This window comes from Triturus cristatus, chromosome 11, assembly GCF_964204655.1.
Source record: "Triturus cristatus chromosome 11, aTriCri1.1, whole genome shotgun sequence".
Taxonomy (NCBI): domain Eukaryota; kingdom Metazoa; phylum Chordata; class Amphibia; order Caudata; family Salamandridae; genus Triturus; species Triturus cristatus.
This window is the reverse complement of record NC_140594.1, coordinates 1065649944-1065677005: the sequence shown is the minus strand read 5'-3', so window position 1 is coordinate 1065677005 and position 27062 is coordinate 1065649944. Positions and strand designations below refer to the sequence as shown.

The 27062-nt window shown below is 45.7% G+C and overlaps 1 protein-coding gene across 2 annotated transcripts in view; it reads left to right on the top strand.

Moving 5' to 3' along the window:
• MFN1 (mitofusin 1) overlaps positions 1-27062 on the top strand; it is a 199430-nt gene that overhangs the window by 120616 nt on the left and 51752 nt on the right. For both annotated transcript variants that reach the window (XM_085635396.1, XM_085635397.1), the window contains exons 14-15: positions 6505-6734; positions 21194-21349. In XM_085635396.1, the coding sequence (XP_085491522.1) occupies positions 6505-6734; positions 21194-21349 (386 nt within the window). The remainder of the gene's footprint in view (positions 1-6504; positions 6735-21193; positions 21350-27062) is intronic.

Below are 27062 nucleotides of genomic sequence, written 5' to 3'. Positions count from 1 at the left end.
GTGACATATAGATTTTAACAGTATTGTTCTAACATTCGGCGTAAGGTGGTATTGTTGTAAGGAGTCGTATAGTTCATGTCAATTGATTTTTGTAATGTGTTGCATTATTTTACATGTTATTGTTGTAAAATTGTACATATATATGTATTATATGTTGTTTGTGTATGTTTTTAATCTACAGCCTAGATGAAGTCCCGTGTGGACGAAACACATTTAGTGGGCTGAATGGTATTTGTCAAAGATATCAAAAAAACTGGATTTGGATATTTAACACACAATGACTCCTTCGCTCGATGATGGACTGAATTTGATTGGATGTTTGATATTTGAGACTTTTGTAAACAATAAATGTTTTCTTTACTTTTGAAATTCCATTACTGAAATGAGATGGACAAATTGTGAATATCACCGCTCCTTTTTGAGTGGTGTAAATGTTTATTGATTTCTATATCTATGAAGTCATTTCTTCCTTTTTTAGGAAATTACTACTTGTACATCATGATAACCAAGAGAAGGGTTTTAAAAATTGAATAATGAACAATGTTGTTTGAAACTACAATGTTGATATGTTTAGTAAATATAAACCTACAAATCAGAAAGAAACACGTTAGTGATAGATTCCTTGCCTTAGAATTACCCTCAGGCGTCAGACTGGATCCGGAAAGTTTTCGTCAGCAGTACCCCTGCGCGTCTGAGGGTGGCGTCTTGCGGCTCCGCGTCCGTCGTTGGTGTTATGGTCACCGGGATGATGTCGCGGCAGCTACTTAAACGCTGCCCTCACGCGCTGACATCAGTTCTTTCTTTTTCCACGCCAGCAAGCGCAGATCCGGAGAGAGCGGTACCCCCAGTCAATTTTTGACTGAGTTTTTCAAGCCCTTGTTGTCTCTTTTTCTCAAGTCGCTCGTCTCCTGGTGCTGTAGGGATGCCCGGCTTCAAGTCTTGCGGGGACTGTCATTGAATGATGTCGTGACGGACCTGCGCCGCTTGGGGCGCGACCAAGACCCCAAGTCGGCTCCGCGCTGTTCAAGGTCCCGGTCCCGTGGGAGGTCAAGGGACCGGTCGTGGAGCCACCACCATCACTCTGGGTCAGTTAAGGCGAAGCATCACAAGACGTCGAAGATGCGCCATCGCTCTCCGACTTCCCCTCGAGCGATGCTACTGAGGGTGCGGGGGTGACACCCCCGCGGTTCCGGCGGAGCCTACGCAGTCACCGTTGGCCTACCTGCCCTTCCCGGGTCCGTCGGCGACTCCGGCCCAGCTGCAGGAATTTCTGTCAGCCATGGCCCGCCTCTTTGGGCTGCCAATTCGCCTTCAGGCCCCGCGGGCCCGACTGGGGGCCCTTGCCCTTCACTGTCGGCGGCTCCGGCATCTCTGTCGGCTCCGGCGTCGCTGACGGCTCCGGTGTTGCAGGGCCCCCAAGGGTCCAGGCCTGGATCCCGGTCAACGCCGGTTGACCTTGTGACACCTGTACCGACCCCACAAGCACCACCTCCTACGTCACCCATGCCCCCGGACGACGTCTTCTCCAGCATCAGCCCTGACGTGGATATGGTGCCGGAACGGCGTCGCTCGACGCCGATTTCGACGCCTATGGGGCCTTTCTACCCCTATGTCCAGCCTCCTTATATTTGGCCTTACAGGAAGGGAGGACTGGGAGGGGTCTGAGGTCCCTCTCACTGCACAGTGTGCGTTTGACCCGGACTGTAAAGAGGAATTTGGGGATGCCAGTGGTCTTGATACCTCTCCTGACCTTGGCATGCTATCTCCTCCTACCGTGGCTATGGAGGAGGATGAAGTTACGCTGTGGTGTTGCGTAGGGCAGCCGAGGCTCTACACCTCCAACTCCCCACAGTGTCCGTCAGGACTAACCTCCTGACAGAAGTGCTTCAGCTGGCAGCTACCTCTGCGGAGCCACTGCTGCCTTTTAATGATGCACTTTCAGAGGTTCTTTTGGGCACCTGGTCCAGGCCCAACACAGGGGCTCCTGGGGATAGGAACGTGGCCCGACGCCATCGCCCTGCTCCGGGCGACTCCCATTTTCCTTTCACAACATCCCACCCTTGAGAGCTTGGTAGTCCAAGCCTCTGCATCCCCAAGCGCATTCCCTTCCGCACCCCCGGACAGAGAATCCAAGAAACTGGAACAGTTCGGTAAGTAAAAAAATTCTTCCGCCAGTTCAGGGCTGCGGTCTGAACACCGCATGCCTCTTAGGCCGTTATTCCCACTCGGTGTGGGCTACGGTGGCGCAAGTGCTGCCTCCAGTGTCCGGAGGAGACCCGGACAGTGCTCTCTCAAGCTATTGCTTAAGGGAGAGACGCAGCGAAGTTCACGATTCGTTGTGGTCATGACACCACCGACTCGCTGGGCAGGGCGATTCCCACGACAGTGGCGCTCAGTCGCCACGCCTGGCTGAGGACTACTGGTTTCTCTGGGGATGTCCAGAACACCCGGATGTACATGCCCTTTGATGGCGTGTGTTGGAGTGCCTTAAGGATTCGCGGACCACGGCTAAGTCCTTGGGCCTGTCCGCCACGTGCCCTTCTCCGCCTTCTGCTTTTCGCTCCTTTCGTGGCCACGGAAGGGGTGCCCTGACACATTCGTTTCAGAGCCACAGGCCTGCGCAGCAACTATCTCAGCGCAGCCACGGATGTTGAACCCGCCGAGGCGGGTCAGCGGGCGGATCAGTCCAACTCCACCCTGTCCACCACTGCCTCCAAACCTTCCTAGTCCGGTCTTTCAGGCCCATCAAACGCCATTGGGCGGCAGGATTCGCCATCACCTCCCCCACTGGCGTACCATCACTTCCGACAGCTGGGTTTTACAAATAGTCCAAACGGGCTACTCCCTCCCCTTCGAGACTACCCCTCCATCCATACCACCCCAGTACCACCGCATGTCGGGGGATCACTTGGCACTTATTCAACAGGAAGTCGCGTCCCTTTTGGCCAAGGGGGCCATCGAGCGTGTTCCTGCGCCAGGAGTAGGATGTGGTTGTTATTCCCACTACTTTCTGGTGCCCAAGAAGGACTAGGGCCTGCATCCTATCTTGGACCTCATGAACGTCCATCGCTTCCTCCTGAAGGAGAAGTTCAAGATGTTAACTCTGGCTCAGGTCTTGTCTGCCCTGTACCCTGGAGACTGGATGGTAGCGTTGGACTTGCAGGACGCATATGTCCACATTCCCGCGCTGCTGGCCCACCGGCTTTACCTACGGTTCATGGTAGGCCACGAGCACTTTCAGTGTACCGTGCTCCCCTTTGGCCTTACCAGCGCCCCTCGGGTGTTCACGAAAGTGATAGCGGTGGTCGCAGCTCATCTGCGCAGATCAGCGGTTCCAGTCTTCCCTCTATCTCGACGACTGGCTGTTAAAGGCGAGCTCGCCCCGGACAGTCGTCTCCCACCTCCAGACTATGTCCGACCTCCTGCACTTGCTGGGGTTCTCCATCAATGTGCCAAAGTCGCACCTGGTTCCATCTCAGGAGCTCCTCTTCATCGGAGTGGTTCTGGATACGATGCGATTTCGGGCCTATCCTCCCGAACGGCAAGTCCATGATATTCAGGCTATGATTACGATCTTTCAGCCTCTATCCTGGGTTTCGGTCAGGACGACCCTGAGGCTGCTGGGCCTAATGGCCTCCTGCATCCTGCTGGTCACACATGCCAGATGGCATATGTGGGCTCTGTAGTGGGACCTGAAGTTCCAGTGGGAGCAGCATCAGGGGAACTTGGCAGATTACGTCTAGATCTAGGAGGGCACTGCACTTCAGCTGCAGTCGTGGCTCACGAACCGGCATTGGGTCGGTGGCAGATCCCTCTCCCTTCCCCAATCGGAGCACACAGTGGTGACGGATGCGTCCCTCCTGGGATGGGGGGCACATGGGAGAGGCGGAGATCAGAGACCTCTGGTCTCCGGCGGAATCCAAGCTCCATATCAACTTTCTGGAGCTTCGGGCGATCCGACTTGCACTGAAGTCATTCCTTCCCTCTGTCAAGGGGAGAGTAGTGCAGGTGTTCAGACAACACCACCGCCATGTGGTACTGCCACAAACCGGGCGGGGTGGGGTCGTGGACCCAATGTCAGGAGTCTCTTCGCCTCGGGACATGGCTGGAACATCAGGGCATTTTCCTGGTGGTTCAACACCTGGCAGGTTCACTGAACGCCAGGGTGGATGAGCTCAGCCGCAGGTGCCTGATGGATCACAAATGGCGTCTTCACTTGGACGTGGCGCAAGGTCTCTTTCAACAGTGGGGAGAGCCTTGGTTAGATCTATTCGCCACCGAAGAGAACGCGCAATGACAGCAGTTCTGCGCGTTGGAATTTCCAAGGCGGCACTCGCTAGGTGACGCTTTTCGTCGCGAGTGGAGTTGTGGTCTGCTGTACGTCTTTCCGCCTATACCACTTCTGCCCAGAGTGCTGAAGAAGATCAGGCGTGACCGGGCCCCAAGTCATTCTTGTGGCTCCGGACTGGGCTCGAAGAGTTTGGTATCCCGAGCTACTCAGTATGACCATCGATCCCCCGATCCGACTGTCTCTTTGGGAGAATCTTCTGTCACAGCAGCAGGGGGACTGTACTCCACCCAAACCTGTCCAGCCTCCACCTCTTTGCGTGGAGATTGAGCGGCAGCACTTGATTCCTTTCGACTTGCCTCCTGAAGTCTGTGATGTCATTCTGGCAGACGGGCGTCCCTCCACTAAGTTGGTATACGCCTGCAGGTGGAACCAATTTGTGGCATGGGGCACAGCGAAGGCTGTGGATCCCCTCTCTGCCCCTCTTTCAGAAGTTCTACTGTTTCTCCTTCCTTTGGCCCAGCAGGGCTCTGCTCCGGGCACTATCAAGGGCTACCTTTCTGCTAGTTCGGCCTTTCTCAGGCTCCCTGATCAGCCCTCTCTTTTCAAGTTCCCTGTTGTTAATAGATTCCTTAAAGCCATTACTCATCTTCTCCCTCCTGTTCCCTTCGTAATGCCACAGTGGGACTTGAACTTGGTTCTTACATATTTAATGTGCGCTCTTTTTGAGCCTCTGCACAATTGTCCTCTTCGTCTCTTAACTCTGAAGACTACTTTCCTATTTGCCATCACCTCTGCTAGGAGAGTAAGTGAGCTCCAGGCTCTTTCTTGTAAACCTCCTTTTCTGTCTGTCCATCCGGACAAGGTTGTGCTCAGAACGCGTCCATCATTTCTGCCAAAGGTTGTCACTGTCTTTCACTTCGGGCAGACCATCACTTTGCCCACCTTCTTTCCTCCTCTGCAGCCTTCCAGATAGGAAGAGAGGCTCCACCGTCTGGACCCAAAATGTGCGCTCTCTTTTCATCTGAGTCGCACACAACAGTTCCGGGTGTATGACCAGCTCTTTGTTGGCTACGTTGACGCCAAGAAAGGTCGGGCCGTACACAAGCGGACTATCTCCAGATGGGTCATTTTGTGTATTAAAGCCTGTTATTCTCTGGCAAAGAAAGAACCTCCTGTGGGGCTGCGCGCCCATTCCACAAGGGCGACGGCTGCCACAACGGCATTGGGACCTGGTGTCCCCTTACAAGACATCTGTCAGGCAGCTACGTAGGCCTCGCTGCACACTTTTACTAAGCACTATTGCCTGGACAGCCAAGTCTGTAGAGACGGCTTCTTTGGCCGTTCTGTTCTCCGGTACTTTCTGGTGTGATCTTGGTTTGCAGACCCACCACCGGGGTTGGTATTGCTGGGGTATCTATTCTAAGGTAAGGAATCTATCACTAACGTGTTTCTTTCAGATGCACAAGTTACTTACCTTCGGTAACGATATATCTGTAAGAAACATTAGTTAGTGATAGATTCCTTACCGCCCCACCCATCCTCCCCATTCTGCGAACTGATTTCTAGGGTTAAGGTCATCCCTTTCAGGGCCCTAGTTTCATTGCACCAGTGGTCGGTATCTTGCATGGCTCTGCGTTCCTGGCGCGGAAAGCCGTGTACAGAACTGACGTCCGCGCACAAGGGCAGCGTCTAAGTAGCTGCCGCAACGTCATCCCGGCGACCACGACGCCAATGATGGACGCGGAGCCGCACGACGCCACCTTCCGACGCGCAGGGGTACTGCTGACGATAACTTTCCGGATCCAGTCTGACGCCTGGGGTTAATTCTAAGGTAAGGAATCTATCACTAACTACAGAAAATGAAATGAAGGTAGTGGAGTTATATAACCTTGTAATGGAGCAAGGGAAGATCCATATGGCACCCCCTATGAAAATCTCACTACTTAATGTTCATATATAGATATGTCAAAAGCACGAGTCTGGCTTCATTGCAAAGAAAGATGAATGTTGCTGCTCGACGTTTTCTGAAGCGTATTTGGGTGTATGGGAGAGAAAATCTTTGAAATTATATTGCAGTAAATGCATTAACTGCTATGCTTAGCTTTAAGATGGTTTGGTATTGAGTATATTTATGTATTGATATTTGTCTTGTTTTCCTTTACATCACACTGCTTGTGTGTAGTGATCTAACATGCAAAATATTTTTCTTCTAGACCATGTCAAATGTCTCTTACCACCAGAAGTTCGGAATGGTCTCTACTTTCTAATTCCTTGCAAGAAGTTTGACCTTAGCTATGACTTGAACTGCGACAAGTTGTGCTCAGATTTTCAAGAGGATATTGAGTTTCATTTTTCTCTCGGATGGACTTCAGTGGTCAATCGTTTTTTAGGTCCAAATGATACTCGCAGACTACTTCTAAGATTTGCAGAGCCCACCTTCCAGGTATGCAGCTGAAATTCTCTGAGTGACCAAAGCTGTGCTGACTTTATGTAGCAACAACTTCTGTGATTCTAAGCATGAGACATATATTCTTATCCCCTATTTTCTGCTGTCTTAGATGTAAGTGGCTATGCTGCCCCATTTCCTCTAGCAACACATGTTCTCCCAATTTACGAACTGTTCTAACTTTCTTTACTTGTCGTCATATAGGGATTCCAAAGCTGCATCCTTGTCCAGTATTTATGCCCATTATCTATACTGAAGATCAGCCAATGAACATGCAAACATCTGACTGGCAGAGCTCTGCTTTTATTGTTCCTTAGTTTCCCAAATAACAGATGCAGTCATCACAAGCCACTTGCTCATTTTCCACCAGAATCAGACACTACCTCCCTTTCATTGTTGTATTTAACTTTCAGACATGCTCTGAATTTCTCTAATTTCTTCTCCAATTTATTTTATGCCCCCCTCTTTCCTTGTTAATATTAATGTATTACAGTTTGATCTACATTTGAAATTATTGAAGATCATAAATGCACTTTCTTAAGTGTCATACTGTACTTGCTGGAGTAAAGCCACACATGAGGAGGTTTTAGGTTTGTGCAATACAAGAGTAGTTCTTTTTTGGGGCAGGGTGAAAGGTGGGTGGTGTTGAGGGACACCTACCTTATTAATTAAATCTAGCCTGCTGTGGAATTTAAAGCTATTATTACAATGAAAACATGCCTATAAGAGGGTGTTCTACATATTCTCTTCTTTTTTGGGTTTTGGAAGAAACATTCAGTTAACAAAATGTACAGTACAATATATTTGCAGAAAACACCAGTGTACTGTACTCCTTTTAAAACTGCAAAATAAAAGGGATATGTAGCCTACGCACACCACGCCAATTAGACTATGTTCCCTTAATAAACTCCAGCCTTCTCACAATGCACTGCAAGGCCGAAAAGGCAGTTCTTTTTTCTTTCGACTCAGAGAAGGGTTCCCCAAATACCGTTGCCTTCCTACGACTGCTTTGTTGTTGAAATCCTGTACTTTTCATCGCAATTTTTAGCTTCATTTTCAGACCAAAAGAGGGAAAGAGTAGATGTTTTTGTAAAACATTACCATCTCACTATCATTACAATACATTATCAAATGAGGTAAGGTAACCCTAATACAGATACAAATCAATACTTTAATTCTGTAGCCCTGGATGTACAACCAAATAAGATTATAAAGGGGTCCTCACCCACTAACGTTTTCTGGCTTGCATCATCATTGGACATCCAAACCAGAATGATGGTCCCTCTTCTTAGCTCAATCAGAATCTTGGAAACTCTCGGTATTGTAGAGGTGGAGGAACAAAATGATCTATGGTGTAACCATACAAAATGATGATCACCCTGATAAGGTTAAAAACACATAGAACTATAGCAGTACTGTAACTGGACGCTATAGAGTGATAATGGCTTCTGTTTCACTGTTCTGGTCTACATGCTGCAGCCATCATTGTGTTACCCATGTGGGTCAGGCAGCCTACATTAGGACCAAAATATCCCTAAACAATATATCAGGAATCCACTAGTGATACTCAGGTTGTAAGACATGCACACCCTCATGCAGATTTACACATATGGGAGGACACATTGGTCATCTTTAGCAGGGGTAGAAATTAGTCCTATAGTTGTTGTGTGTTAGAACTGGCTCTGTAGTCACACTTGCGTCAAGAGTCCAGCTCTGGGTCTTCATCGAGAGTGGCAACCACTGCAGGGTTAACCTGCAGTGCACAGCCGAAGGCTATACGCATTTGAGGTTGGGGCCCTAGTGCGCAGTTGAGTGTAGGGCGTGGCTGATGCCCACAGGGAGTTGGTTGTAGGGCTTAGCCGGAGGCCAGACCCTCTGGACCAAGCCTTGCTATGCAGGGGTTATGGGGAGCACCTGTTGAGTGCTGTGCCTGGCCAAACTCTGTGGCCGACAACGGTACCAGGGCTCAGTGACACAATACCCAGTGAGGTTCTAAAAAACCATTGAAGAAAAATAATGAGAAGGGTCTGCTCATAGACTAGATCTTGAAGCCAACTGTCATTGGGCAGGTTATAGATCTGCACAGTGGGGTTGTCTGCTTGTAGTATGTTGGGGGCCGGGACAAATATACGCTGTGCAAAGCTAAAGGCCATGAGCAGTGGAGGGGTGAGTAAGGGAAGGTCTGGTCTCTGGCCAGGCCCTGCGCCCAACCACCCACTGGCACTCAACCCCACAATGCGCTCAGACTTCACCCGTGGGCAGCAGTGGGTTGGCCCTGAAGCCAAACTCCCTCTGTCCACAGCTGATGGACATATGCAGCGTGCAAGGATTAGGCTGCAGGTTGCCCTTGGGGGGTTAGGCACATGCTCAACTTTGAATATAATATTTTTGAAAACACTGAAATTCACTGGAAAACAAAGGTTAAAATGAAGTTCTAATCAGGTGTTGAAATGAGAAAAAACTAAAGTTTAAAAACTTAAAAACACTGAAATTCTCCGGTTATAGTTTAGTGAACTAACTAAAACTTGCATCCCCATCATGCACTGCTTATGACACCACACATTATGGAAATCGTGACATGTTAGATGACATTATGGATGACATTATCGATAACCTCTCATATGACATCATCCTTGATACATCACATTAATCCGTAAACCCTTATATCATTGAAAAAAAAGGTTGTTAGCAAATGGCCTATGGTCCTATACAGCGTAGAGTAACTTTGTGTGTGTGTATATATAAAATATAAATAGCCTAAGCCATGGAGGCAAGTGTGGTTGGGCATGTTGAAAACTATTGAGCTAAAAACAAATAGTCTAACTTTGTTTTTGTTATATTTGTTAGACCTTTTAGCCATACTGCTCTACAACATGACCAAGAGACATTTGCTATGCTAATAGCTCTCACATAGGCAAGACCTGTTGGCTTTTACAATACTTAGATTCAATTGGAAAACTCATTATGTCCCACCTGAATTCCTGTCCTCCACTAGATGAAATAAAATATATATTTATTATTATCCTAATCAACTGGTAAATTAGTGAAGGATCTCCACTATTTGTTCAACAGCCTGATAAACTGCACGTACGTGCTGAGGTTTCCATTGTAGCCTAAAAAATAACACAAATGTTCTCCTATTAATCTCATTGCTTAAAGATCTATTTAAATGTTTTGAAAATCAATATGGTGGTCCTCTAAAGTCAAATAGGGCAGCAACAGGAAAGCATAGACATGCTTCTGATTTTTTCTTTTTTTTCTTTTTCAAAACCTTTATTGAAAAAAAGTTCAAGTCATACACATTACACTGTGCCACAAGGCCGCTCAGATCTTCACAGTAAAAACCAAGTCAAATTATACAGAGGCAAGTCGCCGGCACCCTGCAAGAAATATTAACATGTTGAGGCTGAAAAAAGAAGCATCTCTACACAAAGCTCCCTAGCCACAGGGAGATCACACCATCGGCAATAGCCTCAAATGGAAGCGCCACGTGACCGGGGAGGGCCAAAGGAAAAAAGGGGTGGGGGGGGCAGTTATCCGTCAACACCGGCGGCCGCCGCGGGCACAGGGCCGGCAGGGCGCGCGGGAGAGGCAGCATCACTGGGAGGAGAACGGGAGCGAAGGTAAGTTACCAGAGGACCCCAAATGTCAAGGGGTCGAGACTTGGCGGGAAGTAAGTCCCAGAACTCCGTTAGTAGAGTCTGACACCAAGAAGCATCCTCCAGCCAGCTCTCGACCTTAGGAACAGGCCTACGGCCCCAACACATAGCCACCCTACGCCTGGCCAGGACCAGCAGCATCGCATTCAGGCGTCGAGAAGCGTCCGGACAGAATTTAACAAAGCCAAGAAGGCAAAGGGAAGGGTCGGGGAGCACTGTAGTGCCAGCAATGTCTGAGACGGTGGAGCACACCCCCCGCCAGAAGTCAGAGACCTTATGCTAAATGCGCGAAGTCTGCCGCAGGGGCAGCACAACGCACACAAGCGTCGTTGGGAATAAGCCCGAGCTTATGGAGCTGCGCGGATGTACGATACAACCAGTGTAAATACTTAAAATGGATCAGACGAAGTCGATAATTAGGTGACAGCTTCTTCGTCTGGTTGTAGCAGTACAGCCAGTCGGCCTGCGTTATAACCGTACCGAGATCCGCGCGCGGACTGTGGAATTGGAAGTGGACGCTAGTGTAAAAGCATAGAGTTTGGTGACTAATTTATGTGGAGAAGAGGAGTAGTATATGAAATCAAGGGCTGGCATAGTGGGTGGGGGATGTGGAAAAGTGGAGTGAAGCTTCCGACAAATAGCTTGCAGCTGGTAGAATAGAAGTGTATCCAATGGGCCCGGGGAGTCAGGAAGTGAGTAAAAAGTGTTCCCTGGGTAGAGGTCCGCCACAGTCCGCAAACCCAGACTCGACGCATGTCTGCCATGCCGGGAGTCTGGATTGGGGGGAAATCAGGGTGGTTAACCAGTGGTATCACATTGGCAGAGAGTAGAGGAAGATTGGAAAGCCGGCGAAGGCTGGACCAGGCCCAGCGCAATATCTCGACCGTGTCCACCTCCGTCCGCTGGCGCAAACAACGCCGTGGACAAAGGCCAGGGGGATGCTATATCCGTCTCCATGGCCACATGAGGTTGATACGGGGTAGGATGGATCCAGAAGTGTAGAAAACTAGCCTGGGTGCACAAAGCATAGATCTTGAAATCAGGAGCGCCCATACCTCCGGCAGACATGGGGAGAGTAAGGATATCGTATGCAACTCGTGGTTGCTTTCCTGCCCAGACGAGTGAGATAATTAAGGAACGTATTTTGCAAAAGAAATGAGTCGTGAGAGGGATAGGGACGTTCAAAAAGAGATGGAGAAATTTTGGCAAGACCACCATCTTAGCGATGGCGATCCGGCCCGCCAGAGAGAGCGGAAGCCGGCTCCAATCCGGAATCTTGGACTCCAACCAGTGAACCGCACAACCGAAGTTAGATCTCCACAGTACATCAAGGTCCCTACTCAACCAAACACCGAGATAACGTGTGGGGCCCGAGGCCCACACAAACGGGAAGTCCGGTGCGAACGGCATGGTAGCATCGGTTACGGGAAACCGCACCGATTTGCTCCAGTTTATCTGGACACCCGAAAGTCCACTGAAGCGAATGACTTTCCGAACCAGGGGGCTGAGGTTTTCCTGAGGATGACCGACGTATAAGGTGACATCGTCCGCATACATAGACTACCTATTCCCCTGTGCGTGTAGTGCTGCCGGAGCCTGTCCGCCAGAGGCTCCATTGCGATGGAGAAAAGCATGGACGAAAGTGGGCATCCTTGCCGGGTGCCACAACCAATGTTGATGGGGTCGGAAATCTGGCCGTTAATGCGGAGGCGGGCCGAGGGGTTGGTGTACAGAAGCCTGATCTTACGAATGAACATTTTACTGAAGCCCATGTGTGGTAGGAGGTAGAAATGAAAAGGCCACTCAACCGTATCAAACGCTTTCATGGCGTCCAGCAGGGCAGCCACCGCGGGGAGATTGGGATTAATTTGATGCAAGACTGAAAAAATTGTACGAAGGTTATGCGAGGTGGCTCTACCCGGAATGAAGCCAGATTGATCCGGGAGGGCGATAAGGGGCATGAGTAGAAGGAGTCGAGATGCGATTAGATTGGCAAACATTTTTTTGTCAGTGTTTATTAAAGAGAGGGGACGGTAGGAATTGTGACGATCAGCAGGCTTGTCGGGTTTGAGAAGCAGAGTTATCATAGCCTCACGGAGAGACTGAGGGAAGAGGCCAGTATCAAAGGATTCATTATACATAGCTGCCAAGTGTGGCACTAGGAGATCTGCATACGTTTTATAGAATGAGGCCGGCAGGCCATCCGGACCGGGAAACTTATCGCCGTGCAGGCCACTAATGGCAGCGAGAATTTCTTCCTTAGAGAATGGTACGTCCAGAAACTCCCGATGATAGTCCGCAAGCCAGACCAGCGCAATAGACTCAAAATATTGATCGAAGGCATCCTGCGTCGGGGGGGGGACCAGCAGAGTATAGCTGAGAGTAAAAGTCAATGAAGCGAGACTTGATCTCCTCCGGGGAGGTAGTCCTGGCCGGACCCCCATCGCTGAGTGCCGTAATACAGGAGGCCTCACGCGGGGGACGAAGGAGATGAGCTAAGGTGTTCCCCGGGGCAGTCGCCCTCACCGAAGCGACGAGCACGGCCCTCCCTGCCCAGAAAGGAGAGTTCGCGATCAGCCTCCTCAGAAAATTCCGTGTGTTTTTGGCAGAGTAGCGCAAGCGTAGCAGGACTGGGGAGGGCAGCCTGGGCGGCGTCCAAGTCCTTGATTTCCATCTCGAGCTTGGCTAAAGTGGTGCGGATGGAACAGAGGACACCAGCCTGTTTGGAAATGCATTCACCCCAAATAACGGAACGGAACCAGTGTTTAAATCAAAATAATTAGTAATGGCCGTTTGAATGTCCGCACAGAAAACTGAATCCTGTAGGTCATTGAGGGGGAAGGCGCCAGGTAAATGCGCGCGGCGGAAAGTGAGGAAGACTGAGGCGAATCTGGACCGGCGCGTGGTCAGAAAAGGGACGCGCCATGTGCACGGCGTCAGCAAGCCAAAGCAGGACATCCGGGGAAGTAAGCCCAAAATCTATGCGAGACCAACATCCCCTAGCACTGTTGACACAGGTACCCTCCCGAGCATCAGGTCAGAGATGGCGCCAAGCATCCCGGAGAGAGTTATCGGACACAATAGAGGTAAGGGTGGGACTCGTGGGAGCCAGACCGATCGACTGCCCCAGACAAAGTGACATTAAAATCTCCTCCCCAAACTTTCGCCGCTGGGCCGCAAACGGATATAAGATGCCAAACATGATTTAAAAAGTCTGGGTCGTCCGAGTTAGGCCCGTAGACTGCAGCGATCGTCACAGGCTGGGCGGATAGAGAGCCATGTATTACATACCGGCCCTCCGGATCAATAACTACATTGGTAGTACTCCGACATGCTTCTGATTTTTCGAATTCCCTTTACAAACCCATGTATTGGACATGGTCAGAATAAATGCAAAAAATGTATCTCACCCAGTATTGCAGCAATCAGCCAGTAAAACTGCAACCTACTCAGTGCCCCCATGCCAGCAGCCTTTGAAAACAATGTAAAATAATGAAGGCTGTTTTCAAAATAAAATATAAAGGAGCAAGAAAGGTTTAGGGTATTTGATGGACTGTAATTTGCATTGATGCAGTGAGCTACTTGTGCTGCCTCCCAGAGTCTGACAACAGCAAAAATCGTCCAAGAGAAATTCCACATCTACACAATGCTATGTACCCAGGTTTATTTTGGGTTGAAATAACATTGGTAGAAATCGGGTTAAAGCTAAAACAATAGCACAGCAGGCTACAGCATTGTCCCTCCCCTTTTCTTACCCTTTTGGTTTGTCTCACCCTTTCCCACCCCTTCTCATATCACTTAAGTAAATTGCCCGGAAAGGTTCTTCATAAACATGAGTTCCAAAGATGGTGGAACCTGAAAAATGCATATCCATAATCGTTTGATATGCCTGAGGTATCAAAGATGTGCCTCAGAAGAGTATGGCTTCCCAAGATGTGCTAGAAAACTGATTGGGCTGGGCTTTTAACTAAGTAAACATGACATAGAAAAATACGTGGCCCCATCAGTGAGAAAAGGGCTCTAAGAGGTAAACAGATGAGATGTAATGGAGAAACTAGTATTCCTAGTGAGAGGATGCCCCTATAAACATGCCAAGATTTGGGAACCTTAGACATCCCACTTCTATCTATGTATATGAACCACACACATACCAGTGCTCAGAATAGGACCTGTATGAAAATGATAAGCTAAATGTTTGCTTGGCCATCTGTGCTCTTGTGATTGTGATACCATGCCTCAGTTGGAATACTGTTAAGTATACAAATCCAAATTAAGTTATATGATAAAGATGTTCACCCCTAACACAAGTTGTGTTTCAGAGAAATGCCAATACATGCTGCCAACCCAGCCGAGTCCTTGGCTGCCGGTGTAGTCTAATTTGAGGTTATCATACCTTTTTGCATGCCATTTAACATGTCATGAGTAATGTAATATGTAAGGTCATAAGTAGTGCATTGGGAGGGGGGGGGAGTTATAGTTAGCTCCATAAACTAAACTATAACTGGTGAATTTCAGGTTTGTAAACATTGATATTTATCTTATCTTCAACACCTAACCATAACAACACTTTAATGTAGAAACTGAATGCCGTACTTGTGTAGACATGTCCGTCTGTTTTTAGTCTCTTTGAAAATACATTATGCCTCAGATTACTAAAGCCCTTAGCTGCCCTCACATTTTTAACCCTTTGGTTTCATGCCTACATTGATATCTCAGTGCTTATTTACTTCAGCCTGCTTTTCCGAAAAGGTGTTAAATTCAACAGCTTATTCCAACAAAATGGAGTTCAGCGGTGCCTCACTTTTGTCTTGAGCAACTAGAGCACTAACATTTTGTATTCATTAGAACTTTGTGGTAAAGCTGCAGTTGATCACTCAATTTGCTGGGAAAAAAACAAAGGTTAAAGTGACATTATAATCAGGAGCTGAAATGAGATGAGAACTAATGTTAAAAAAAAAAAAACGAAAACACATTGAAATTCACCACTTACACTTAAGTGAACTCTTATATGCACCTTCCTCATGCACTACTTATGACCTCATATATTACATCACTCGTGACATGTTAAATGATACCGTTGATGACATCACTGATGACATCTCGAATGACACAATTGTATACATAACTGAGGGCGCATGCAGTCATTGTGACGTATACTGTGCTATCATCAATCAAGTGATAACGGGTATAACCTTCACCCACATGCTGGATACAAGCCACTCACATTTGGTGGATGCAAACCTCTTTTTACTGGTATTTGCTCAACGAACAAACAAAATGCCTCCGTAGACTATAAAGGGGTCTCCCCCCTTTTTAGGCCTGGCGTAGACAGCGCATGTTTACAGTATAGTGGGCTGCAGCCCAACCATAGCTCACCATTGGTTAGCTTCAGCGTGGCTTTCATTTGCTTCTTTTTGATTTGTCAGGGCATGCATGCGCCATGTTATCTCTTGAGTTTGTCCCTCCCCAAGAGCAAGACCTAATTACTTGTGTCCTACCACTTCTCCCGTTTTTGGAGCTACATTTTCTTTGTTTTCAGGAACTCCATATGAGTGTTTGTGTTTTTACATATCCATATCCCCTTCAATGTTGCTTCTTTTCCCTTACAACCCGCTTCCTCCTTCCATTGTCCTCCTCCCTGTCCCTGTTTCATGCCCCCATCTGCACCCGTTCCGTTTCATCTCCCTCCACCCACCTTTGTGTCTTTCTTCTTCCCCCATCCACTCATACCAATTTTTTGTCTAGTCTTGCCTCACACACATCTCACACATCCATATTTGTAACACCAATGTACACCCTTTAACTAGCAAAGGCGCTCAGCAGTTCCAAAAGCGTTTTCCTCCACACTCTGAGCACGTCGTAAACCACAGACACAGCAACCGAGCATGGAAATGATTAGCAGATGGTAATGTCTTTTCTGATTTAAATATAAAACCAAGCACCAACGTAGAAAAAATACCAGCACAGCCAGCATCTAAGAGGCAGCAGCCGCCTTGGAGCAGCACTGATCCTTTGCCGCAGAATGTAGATATGCAAAAGCACAATGCAAGTCAAATAGTTTTGAAGCACATCAACCAGTGTATTCTAAATTGGATTTACCATCTTATCGTTGGTGAAAGAAGCGTTTTCTGCATCTCAACCCTCTATTTCTCTTAGCTGTCCTGAAACTCGCATCTATCTAGCCGATGGGTTGTCGTAACGACAAAGCACCCAGTGTGTCAAGAAGTGCCAGCTACTTGTGGCACGCTGTTATTACTGAAAGCCTCACCCAACAGAGGTTCTACATAAATAACAATTGTGTTTCTGTAGAGTGAATGTAATCTGTTTCTCTTGATGTGTGATGTCTAACAAGAAGCGCATTTGGCTATTTGCATTAACGCTTTGATTTCAATGTCTTTCTACCATTTTGACAGTGGCTGCTTCACTTTGTTGTGAGGGGTAGAGGGTGTCATGAGTGCGGTGAAAGGGACCTGGGTAAAATGTTTGATTTTAACCCTTTCCTAGTCCATTGCAATATTCCAACACTCTGAATTGTACCTCTGAATGATTCAAGAAAAGTTGTGTTAAACAATACAAAATACATCTCTCCAACATATGAGAGCAGAAACAAAAACTTTGAAATCTTTTAGTTTGGAAATGGGAATGGATTTTCTTAAAGTATATATTTACCGAGTAATTCAAGGTCCAACAGTTTTCCAATATTCTGTTTTGGAAAGGCAGCACCAGGAACAATAACCACAAAACCATTTTTCCCAAGAAGAAACCTCAGAAAAACTGGGGCTTTCAACAACCTTCTGTGACTACCGGTAAGGCATCCGCCGCAGAAAAGATGACTCTCTCACTCTTACATCGCTGTCCAGTCCCTTGATGGTGGATCATTTCCAATCATTTTTCCTCATGGCAGAATATAACAAAAGGCTGTTGTGTCCTCAATATTGTCAAACCTGGATATAGTCTCAAATGTTATTCTTCTCCAGCCTTCCATTCCACCAAAGGTGTTGAAACCAGAAGACTTGAATAGACTGACTCAGGAGATGCATATTCATCTTTTAAAAAGAGTTTGTAGAAAGTCCCCAAGTTGCAAAAGAACGATTGAATTTACTCCTGTTATTTTTAACTTCACAAGGAAAGCCAGAATTTGAGTTTGATCCCATGAAAGGAACTAAAATTTGCCAACAAATCAGTCAATAATAAAGTTGCCCTGGTTTCTTCGAGGAGATTTATTGGCATCAGTAGACATTCAAGATGCATATTTTACATCTCCATCTGCAGTACCCATTGAAAGTTTCTCTGCTTTTGAGGAGGACTTCTCCAAGAGAATTTTCCAAATGTAAGGCAAGGGTAGCAGCAGTGCTGTGGAAGAGTGGAATATTTGTCTAACCATGATTTGACAACTGGCTTGTAAAAGCCATCTCTGCATCAAAACTTCAAAAAGATATGCATGCTACTTTGGCTCTTCTCTACGGCATGGGTCTTCAGATCAAGTCATCAGAATCGATCCTACACTCTGTGAAAAGAATATAGTACTTGGGAGCCACAATAGGTAAAGTACAAGCAAAAGTGTCTCTGAGGAAATACTGTCATCCTTAAGTATGGAGATTGTTTCACTGAAAGCAGTAATAGGTTCATCGATCAGACAAGTATCATACCTCCTGGCCAATATGGCTTCATGTATTTTCTGATTTCCCAAGGCCAGACTACATATGCGCTTCATTACAATAGTGCTTAAAGGATCAATGGTGTCAGAAGACGAGGGACTGGGAAGAGACCGTAAGAACACTACCATTCAGTCTCTTGGTTGGTGGTGCAATGGAGTAAACACTGTGAGGGTATCCCTTTCCAGAAACCTACCACTCCTCTCTCAGATCTTAAAGATGCATCACTGGAACATTTTCACAACTGAGGCACTCCAAAGATCCACTTCTGTGCTGCTGGAAAAATCAAAACGGCCATGCCTCTGCATTTGGATTCCCAAAGCCAAGATCCAGGGGCAGTGCCTCTTTGATAGACTCATGGCACTGTGCATTCAATTACGATTTTCTTCAGATCCCCTTTCTACCCAGTCATCATCAAAATGATGCAGTGCAAAATAATGATGGCACTGGACTGGCTTAGGCAGTAATGGTACCATTTGTTGCTTCTACCTCACAAAAGACTACTGCTCAAATCGGACCTGGTATCCAAGATGTGGAGATGGCTTTTCCATCCCAGTGCGCACTTGACTGACTTGCTTCCCAGTACCTACAACATGGCCACCTGAATCTTCCAGATGACTACATGAATATATTGAAAGAAGCAACAAGTCCATCCACTCGCTGCTCATATGCCTTTAAGTGGATGAGGTACTGCACATGGTGCCTTAGAAAGCAAGTGGAACTGAGAACTTGTGAAGAAGAGACTGTATTACATTATCTTCTTTGAAAACTCTGGCCTTCAGTTCTCTTGTGTTAAAGTATATTTGGCAGCCATCATTATAGTTGGGAAGAATCTTTTGCAGGCATCTCTTTTAACCAACCTTTTAAAGGTTTTTTACGATGACTTGAGAAAACGCCTCCCCCCCCCCCCCCCCCCCATCAGGAGGCCTTCCCACTTCTTGGGAACATAACACTGTCCTTTCCAAAATAATGGTCCTCTCTTTGAACCCATGCACAAGGCAGACCTGTAACATATATAATGGAAAGTAACTTTTTCTTGTAGCTATAACATTGGTCAGAAAGGTGATTGAGCTCTGAGATCTGTTCTTGAAGGAACCTAATTTGGTTTACCACCATAACAAAGATTCCTTAAAATCCAACCCTTCTTTTCTAAAGTATTTTAGGTTTTCATATACATCCGACAGTCTCTCTCCTAGCATTCTTTCCATAACATACATGTACGGCATAAAGATCCCTTCATATGTTTGATGTTAAAAGACCTCTAAAATGTTATTTGGATAAGCCCAAATCCATCAGACAATTGAAACAGTTATTCTTTACTTATGATGCAGTTAGCACAGAATTGGCTTCATCAGAAAAAAACATAGTCAGATGAATAGTTTATTGCATAATTATTTGCTTCAAAAAGGCTAAGTGACCCCTGCAGGATAAGCTCATTCTACTTGAAGCAGGGCAGCTGGTACTGCTCTCTTATAGAATATGCCCATTCCACATATTTGTAAAGCGGAAATCTAGAGACTGATATATACTTTTGTTAGATTGCTTAACCGATACTCTGGTCTGGCACACCTCATAGCACAGCTTATTTGGTCAGTCATGGTTTCATCTTCTTTGCGATCATCCTTGGAACCCTGCTTCTCTGGGGTTGAGTATAATTTAGCTTGCTGTTCTGTTGCTTATGGATATCAAAGAGAATCCCGCACCAATGACCAAAAAGTTACCTACCTGTAATCCTAGTTTTCTGTCATGAGTATCCTCTGGGAATCCATAAAGGAATATTCTTGCCTCCTCGTTTCGAATGACTTCACGAAAAGATGATTTAAAAAAAAAAAAGAACAGGATATGTCAAAAATGTTGTTTCTAATAGGCATGTTATCATTTAAATAATATTTTTTAGGATGCTATTCTAGAGATCCCGCACATGTTGATATATATTCTACTGTTTATGGATTCTGAGAGAATACCCATTACCGAGTACTAGCATTACAGGTAACTAATTTCCCTTGTTAATAAACCAAGTTGAATGTATGTGATTTATTACTTTAGTTCATAACAATTGGAGTAAACTGGGAAAACAATGCAACAAATTGTGTGATCACGTTTCATGAAAATACCTAATACCTGGACTATGCCTAGAGTGTCACTAATATAAAAAGGCATGCCTGATTTTATATTCATTCCTCTAATCAAGGCATTGGATATCGCTTGTCTTTGCTTTGCTCGGCTTGGCATTTTTCTTATCCCACTTTACATTTTAGAGAACAATATTTTTATGATTGTTCCAAAAAAATATATGTGTAAAAAAGCGGCTTAAAAAGCATAAATAATATAAAGTGAAGACTCCCAATGTGCTCACCTTTCTCTTTTTCACTCAACCTTTGGTTCAGGCTGTTTGGCCACTCTCTTTGTATTTTTTGCTGCATATTTGTTTGTATGCCTTTTTGTTAGTTTTACTCCCTCTGCTAGTATTTTATCTTAGAACTGATTTCTCTCCATGTATCCTATGATGTCCCTTGTTCCCCACAGGACTCCTCTCCACCATGCCCTGCATTCAATGTTTCCTATCTCCCCGGTGTCATCTGCTTTTTTGTTGTTTCTCTGTTTTTACAAATTCAAATTTAACTCTGGTCCTATACCATACTTCGCTTGTCTTGTGCAGTGTTCTACCTTGCACATTTACTCTGCTCCTCCCCTCTTTCACTCTTTATTTTTATGGACATAGGGAAAGGACTCTCATACCTAGCAGCGTTGGTCTGCCATTCCACTATTTCCATCGTGTTTCGTAACTTAATTTAAATTATATTTTCATTTTTCTTATGGAACATCAGATCTCATATGTTCTGTGTTGCCTCAGTTCTTATTTGTGCAGTTTTTCCTAATCTCTCGTGTTTTTTGTGTGCAGATTGTTAATTAATATAAGCTACTGTACTGTGAACTGTAGCTTTTCATGAAATACCCAAAACACTGGCACGATAATAGCTATCAACATAAACTTGTGTTTGAAATTTTTAACAAATAGAAATAGTACCAAGATAAGCATTTCATACATATGTCCTTCTTGAGGTCCAAAAGATAAAAGCAAAATGCTAAATGTAGTCATATTATTGTTTTCAGTTGAATAACTGCATGCATCATTTTCTAGATCCCTCGGACTTTAACACCCACGCCCACTGCTGCTGGCAACCCTGCCCTTAATCCTGATAATTTATCCCAAGAAGAAATCATGGCATCCATGCTAGCTGGCTTGGCTTCTTTGACATCAAGAACTTCGATGGGCGTTCTCATAGTTGGAGGCGTGGTAAGTTCTTTTGAACTTGAAATTTCACTGGTATAGCTTCAGTGGAATGGTGATAAGTCTTGTTTTCTGTGCTTTCCAATGATGGGTCATCAGTAGTGCGCCCAAACTCTGCTTAGAAACAAATGTCGATCCGGAGTCAAACATAGTATTACCCTACCGATGGTCCGTTGGATTTCAGGTCTCTCTAAGATGTAATGTAACAACATTGAAGAATTCCTGGCTAGTTGTTTTTTCATCTGTTTCACCCTAAACATTTCTCTCTTTCATCAAAAATATTCTAAAAGGATGGTTTGATTTTATTTGCAATGGGACGGCTGTGTTAGCAAAGTTAAAGCGTGATATTTGATGGCTAATGTTACAGCCCCAAGGAATGTTAATGTAATTTGTACGAAATATAAGCAAAGCAGAGTAGTAGAGCTATCCTTGCTTCACTTACTTGGCAATAGATGTTGTCTCCTTTAACCTCTTCAATGCCCATGACGAGCTGGTCTCGTCATGGGCCGCGGTGGCGCTGTGCCCATGACGAGACCAGCTCGTCATAAACCCCGCCCGCTAATGAAACGGCCGGCACAGGGCGGGGAAAGGGGCGGGCACTGAAGGGGTTAAGTGTTTAAGACTGCCAGACGGATGAACAAGAGCATTTCACTGTCACTTCAACGCAAACCATCAGTATACTTCCTTAGTTGTAATGCCACCAGCACCCAGAAAAGCCAGTTGACATTGGAAATTGTATCTGGTATTGTACATACATCTTAACTGATATTCTTGAACTCCTATTTTTTTTAATGGGGCATTCTTGCCTGCCTTTCCATACCGAATGTTTGATTAATTATAGACCTAAGTCAAATGTACCATTTCCATACAAAAAGAAAATCCGATGTTATTTACGAGCAACACCATCACAAATTAATGTGTTTACATGCATTGCAAACATAAGTGCTATCAAATTCACGATCGTTTACATTAGAAATGTAAGCAATTCATGTTTAAAATTATGATCTGTTATTTCATTAAGAATCAAGAATTCTGATATGAATACATTGCTGCTTTGGGTATATGCTTTTTTTCACCAAGAGATAAAACGGTAACTTTGGCATGAAAAAGCTAGCTAGGATCTCGCGATGCAAATATAACGTACAGGTCTCTAATTTTGGTGAGAATGAATCACATAATTAGATAGTCTTTTATCTGGAATTTCCTCTGTCAGTCTACACTAAACATATTAGATGAAGGCCCTGAATATGACTGGGTCAGAGTTTTACTACCCTTGTGCAAGCCATGTTTCTGCAGAGTCGGAATTCTGTGTTGTATGTTAGTTGCCAGGTAAAGACATCAGCTTTCATTAAATTTCAGTAGTTTAAACCTGGAATTTAAAAGGGGAAAAGTGTATGGTATTTACTGTAACATACAGATTTTGGCGCAGTAAATGCCTAGATTTGCATGTGATTCCCTACAAACTAAGAATCTGTGATAATAATCACATCTGATAAATTCTCTGTCTTATTTTTTTTTTTTACTGGATACAATGATTATCGCAGCGGACTCCGACCACTTGTAATGAGGCTCCAAGGGCTAGATTGTCTATTAGGAGCACCGATTTCCTAATTGCAATTTTCTCCGAATCGCAATTAGGAGATCGGTCCCCGGGGGACCCCTTCCAAATTGCGACTGCATTACAGCCCTCTTGAAGAGGGTGGTAATTTGCAAGTGTTTTGCGACCGCAATTGCGGTCACAAAACATTCATACATTGATTTGCGGACGCTATTAGGAAGGGAACAGCCCTCCCTAATAGCAACTAGCAATTCCTAAAGTGCGAGTCGCAAATAAATTGGGACACGCTGTTTAGGAATTGTACATGGCACAGGGCCATTTTGCATGCGCAAACGGGTCACAAACCCGTTTTCGCATGCAATTTAGGGTTGTACATCTGGCCCATAGTCTAATAGGGACTAAATCTCTACAAGGGGAACAGTTCAAAATTTGAACCAAGCAATGAAAGCCAAGCAACGGAAGCGATGCAAGCTAAAGAAGAATAACAGTTGTTGATTAGAGAAAAAAATGTGCCACAGGAATTGAAGGGGGGGGGGGGGGGGCTGACTCCAAATTACCAAAAGTTTAAGGGCAACACTCCTACAGCCCTGATTATACCAAGGTACATGGGTGAAGAAAACCCAGAATTGGGTTAAGAAATGAAATGTACAATAGGCAATAAAAGAAAGATAATGCATTGGTGTAATGACTAACCCATGAGGGCAGGATATTATGCACCGTACAGAACAAAATGAAAAGAGTTGTCCATAGAGAGAGAGAGAGAGAGAGAGAGAGAGAGAGTTACCGAAGGGGACAAGCATGCCAACAAGAAAACTAAGTCCAAGAGAATTAAACCATAATGTTCTAGGAACAGTTTCAAGTAACAAGGAATCCAGCACTAGGTGGATTAGCCATTATCAACAAAACGAGACCACATTGTGACTTTGTGCGGACAGGGGCGTCTCAGGGTGGAATTCTCACTCGGGTGCGGTCCAACGTGCTTTCAGCCTGTGTAGCCCCCCTGGGTGCCAGCGTGTAGGGAGGATTTCCCTCTCTGGGCCTCGGTGTCTGTTGTACAACGTAGCCCAGATTAGCGTTGCCAGCCATCTGGCCTAGCCGCTAGGTGGTGAAGTTCTGCCCCCATTTGTATGGACCATGTTCACCGGCTGCTGCTGCGGTTTACCATGAGTCCAAGAGAGGTCTAAGTGGATATGGTGGTTTGTGGTGGGTGAGTGGCATGTAGTCTCACCAGTTGGATGCGACCACGTCAGCCGTGTCTTCTGCTGGAACTCCCACCATTTGTTGTTTAGTCATCACGGCTGAGCAGGAGCCCCCAGCTGTTGTTGCAGGGATTCTGCTCATGCACAGAACTATGCGCAGGAAACCAGGACCTCAGTGAATTGTGGTGTACCAAAAACTCACCTCAGTACCCAGAACCCCTATCCGACCAGCATCAGTGTCCCATTCGTTATCCATATTCTCTCGGAGGTCCCAATGTATAGACAACCCAGAACAAGCGACTTCGAGTACTCTCAGGAATGGTGGGAATCAGAAATACCTGTTCGTTATTATTCTCATATCAGTCCACAACAAGAGTAATCAGAGACACGGTAAAGTTTAAAAGGTTTATTTTATAAACTACGTGTCCTAAGATGCAGTACTTTAGCTAACATAAGCAGACAAATGATTAAAATTAAAACCATCAGCATTGTTGCAGTACCATAGAAAATGAAGGGAGAAATCATAGTATAAATGACAGTGGAACACAGCCACCTTCCCTTCGCTAGTAAGCTAGTATTATTACACTAATAGAAGGTCTCTAGGCTTGAATGGGGAACCCCATACCGTAAAGATCAGCTTAGGTGAATCCCATCACAGGATCAGCTTTGCTCTGCGCCTGGAAATGTTCTTCTCCAGAATGTGTTTCTAACGCATGCAAACAGTAATATTAAAGGCTCTCGACACCCAGGTATTTGCAGCTGTGTGCATATTATGGCTAGAGAGTGGGCCGATCAACCTGAACTCAAAAACATGCATTGTCTGGCGGCTCAGAGTGTTTTGCACACAATGTTCAGACCAAGGTCGCAGTGCACGTCTAGGGATGTGAACAACAGACAGTTCTCATGTGAAGAAAAGGCAAGCAAGCAGTTTTCCAATAATAACATGTCTCTGCAGTGTCGTGCGCAAAAGCAGCAAAAGTGTCAAGATGGCTTTTCTAACATCTAACGCGCTTATGCTAACATAGCAATGTATGTATCTAAATCGCTGCCTTCACTACACCCCCCCCTTGATCGGACCATGAACAAATAGGGATACAAAAAGGAACGCAGAGTTCAAATTCGACAGAGCGGAATCAAGTGCATGTATTGGAAATCCAAATAAAGAGGAGTGAAAGTTCGAAGAAAAAAAAACGTCAACAAAAAACCAAAATGAAGGGGAAAAAAGAAAATGGTAAGTCAATACACCATGCAAAGGGTCAACGAGCCCAGATGTTGGAACACACAAAAAAAATGTGTGGTTTGTGCAAGGGAAGCTGGACGATAATCAAGTTAATCCATCAATGTGTAAACACAGTACGTAGCAACAGCTTCCAAAAGGAAGTCATTGGAACGAGTTGCAAAAGTGTCCGCCATCCAGTCTAATAAGGTAAACGAACATACATGTTATTCGACCACTGGAGCCTCTAGCACATTCAGAGGACAACTGGCATGTTCTTCCAGATAACTTCTTGCCAAGAAGTCATACGCTGCCATTCCGATGTCCCAATTCCCTAGGACTCCATGTGCCGCACCACAGGCCATAATCCTAACACCAGAACAGTCCAACTCATGAGCCACTAGTGGACTCATCAGTCGATCATAATCCGGGGCAGGAGACACCGAGTTTGACAAGCACAAATCCAGAGCCCATTCGAAAGGACAATCTAGGCAATGAAAAACAGGTTGTACGCATGTAAAGTAGGCAAACTGGAAGGATAATCCATAGGCTATGCTCAGGGTAGCCAGTGGTAAAGTTCCATAGTATTCAAGCATCCGGTTACGAAGATGGAGCAGCCGGGATAGGCTGTCGCGTGACACAAAGTGTGCAGCCATTGCGCAGTACGCAGACCAACAGCAGCACGCCAGCCGTGAGTGCGAGAATCAACAGGAGCCCACCAAAGACGCTGGAAAAAACAGAATGAAAAAAGGCCGGTATCACACCAAAAATAGTTTGGAAGGCGGTCACTAGGCCGGAGCCCACAATTTAAAAAATGCGCCAAGCCAGGCGTTGACGAGGCGTTAAATATAGTTTGAATCAAGGCACCAAAATGAAGTGGGAGATCCGTATTTAAAAGCGCCTGCACCTCGGTACGGGTGTTGGCAATGTGAAGGACAAATGTTTCACGGGACTAAGTCAGAGCGACTTCTTTTTGAGACAATAGAGCCCTTATTCTGCTGATCTTGTTGAACTCTGCTTTCAAGGTTGGAATGGAAGGCCAGATGGATACATCCAGCCGCCCATGCGGGGGTGGGAAAAGGACATTATTACAGCAGACTACTCTCTGTGATACAGTCACAATATAAGGAATTCCCACAGCAAGCCTCATTATTTAAAAGCAAATAACTACCATTAGCTAACAGCGTGAAAGAGGGTGTAATAGCTGGCACTGGAATCCCTTTCAGGATGCATGCTAAATTAGGCGCTTGCACATTGCACGCGCCATGCAATTGGATGTGCCTACAGACTACAGAATGATCCGGTGTGGAAGAGCATTCCTCACCCTTCAAATAAACTTCTTTACCTTCTCTCATGCACCTGTATGTAAATGGGAGTGACCATACTTCATGCAGGAAAGCAGTACCCAACGGTTCATATCTGCCTAGGGCATAATGTTTCATGCACTAACTGAATTTAAACAAAGGAAATGGCAATGTGATTAACCCGTGGGTAAGCCACACAGCTGAGTTCAATTCGGCCACTGAAAAAGGCAAAGGTTCTAACTTTTCAATATGCAGTAATGAGTATGTTGCATCTTTCATGGACATGAATTGTTGTTTCGCAGTTAGATTAAAAGGAAGGAATAATGATGAAGTATTCATGTAGTCCCAGGGGACTTTCCCAGCTTTTAATGTTTGCAAAGTCCATGCAAACTGCATTATAGAACGCAATTGATTCTGACCATGATACAAAACAGACATATCA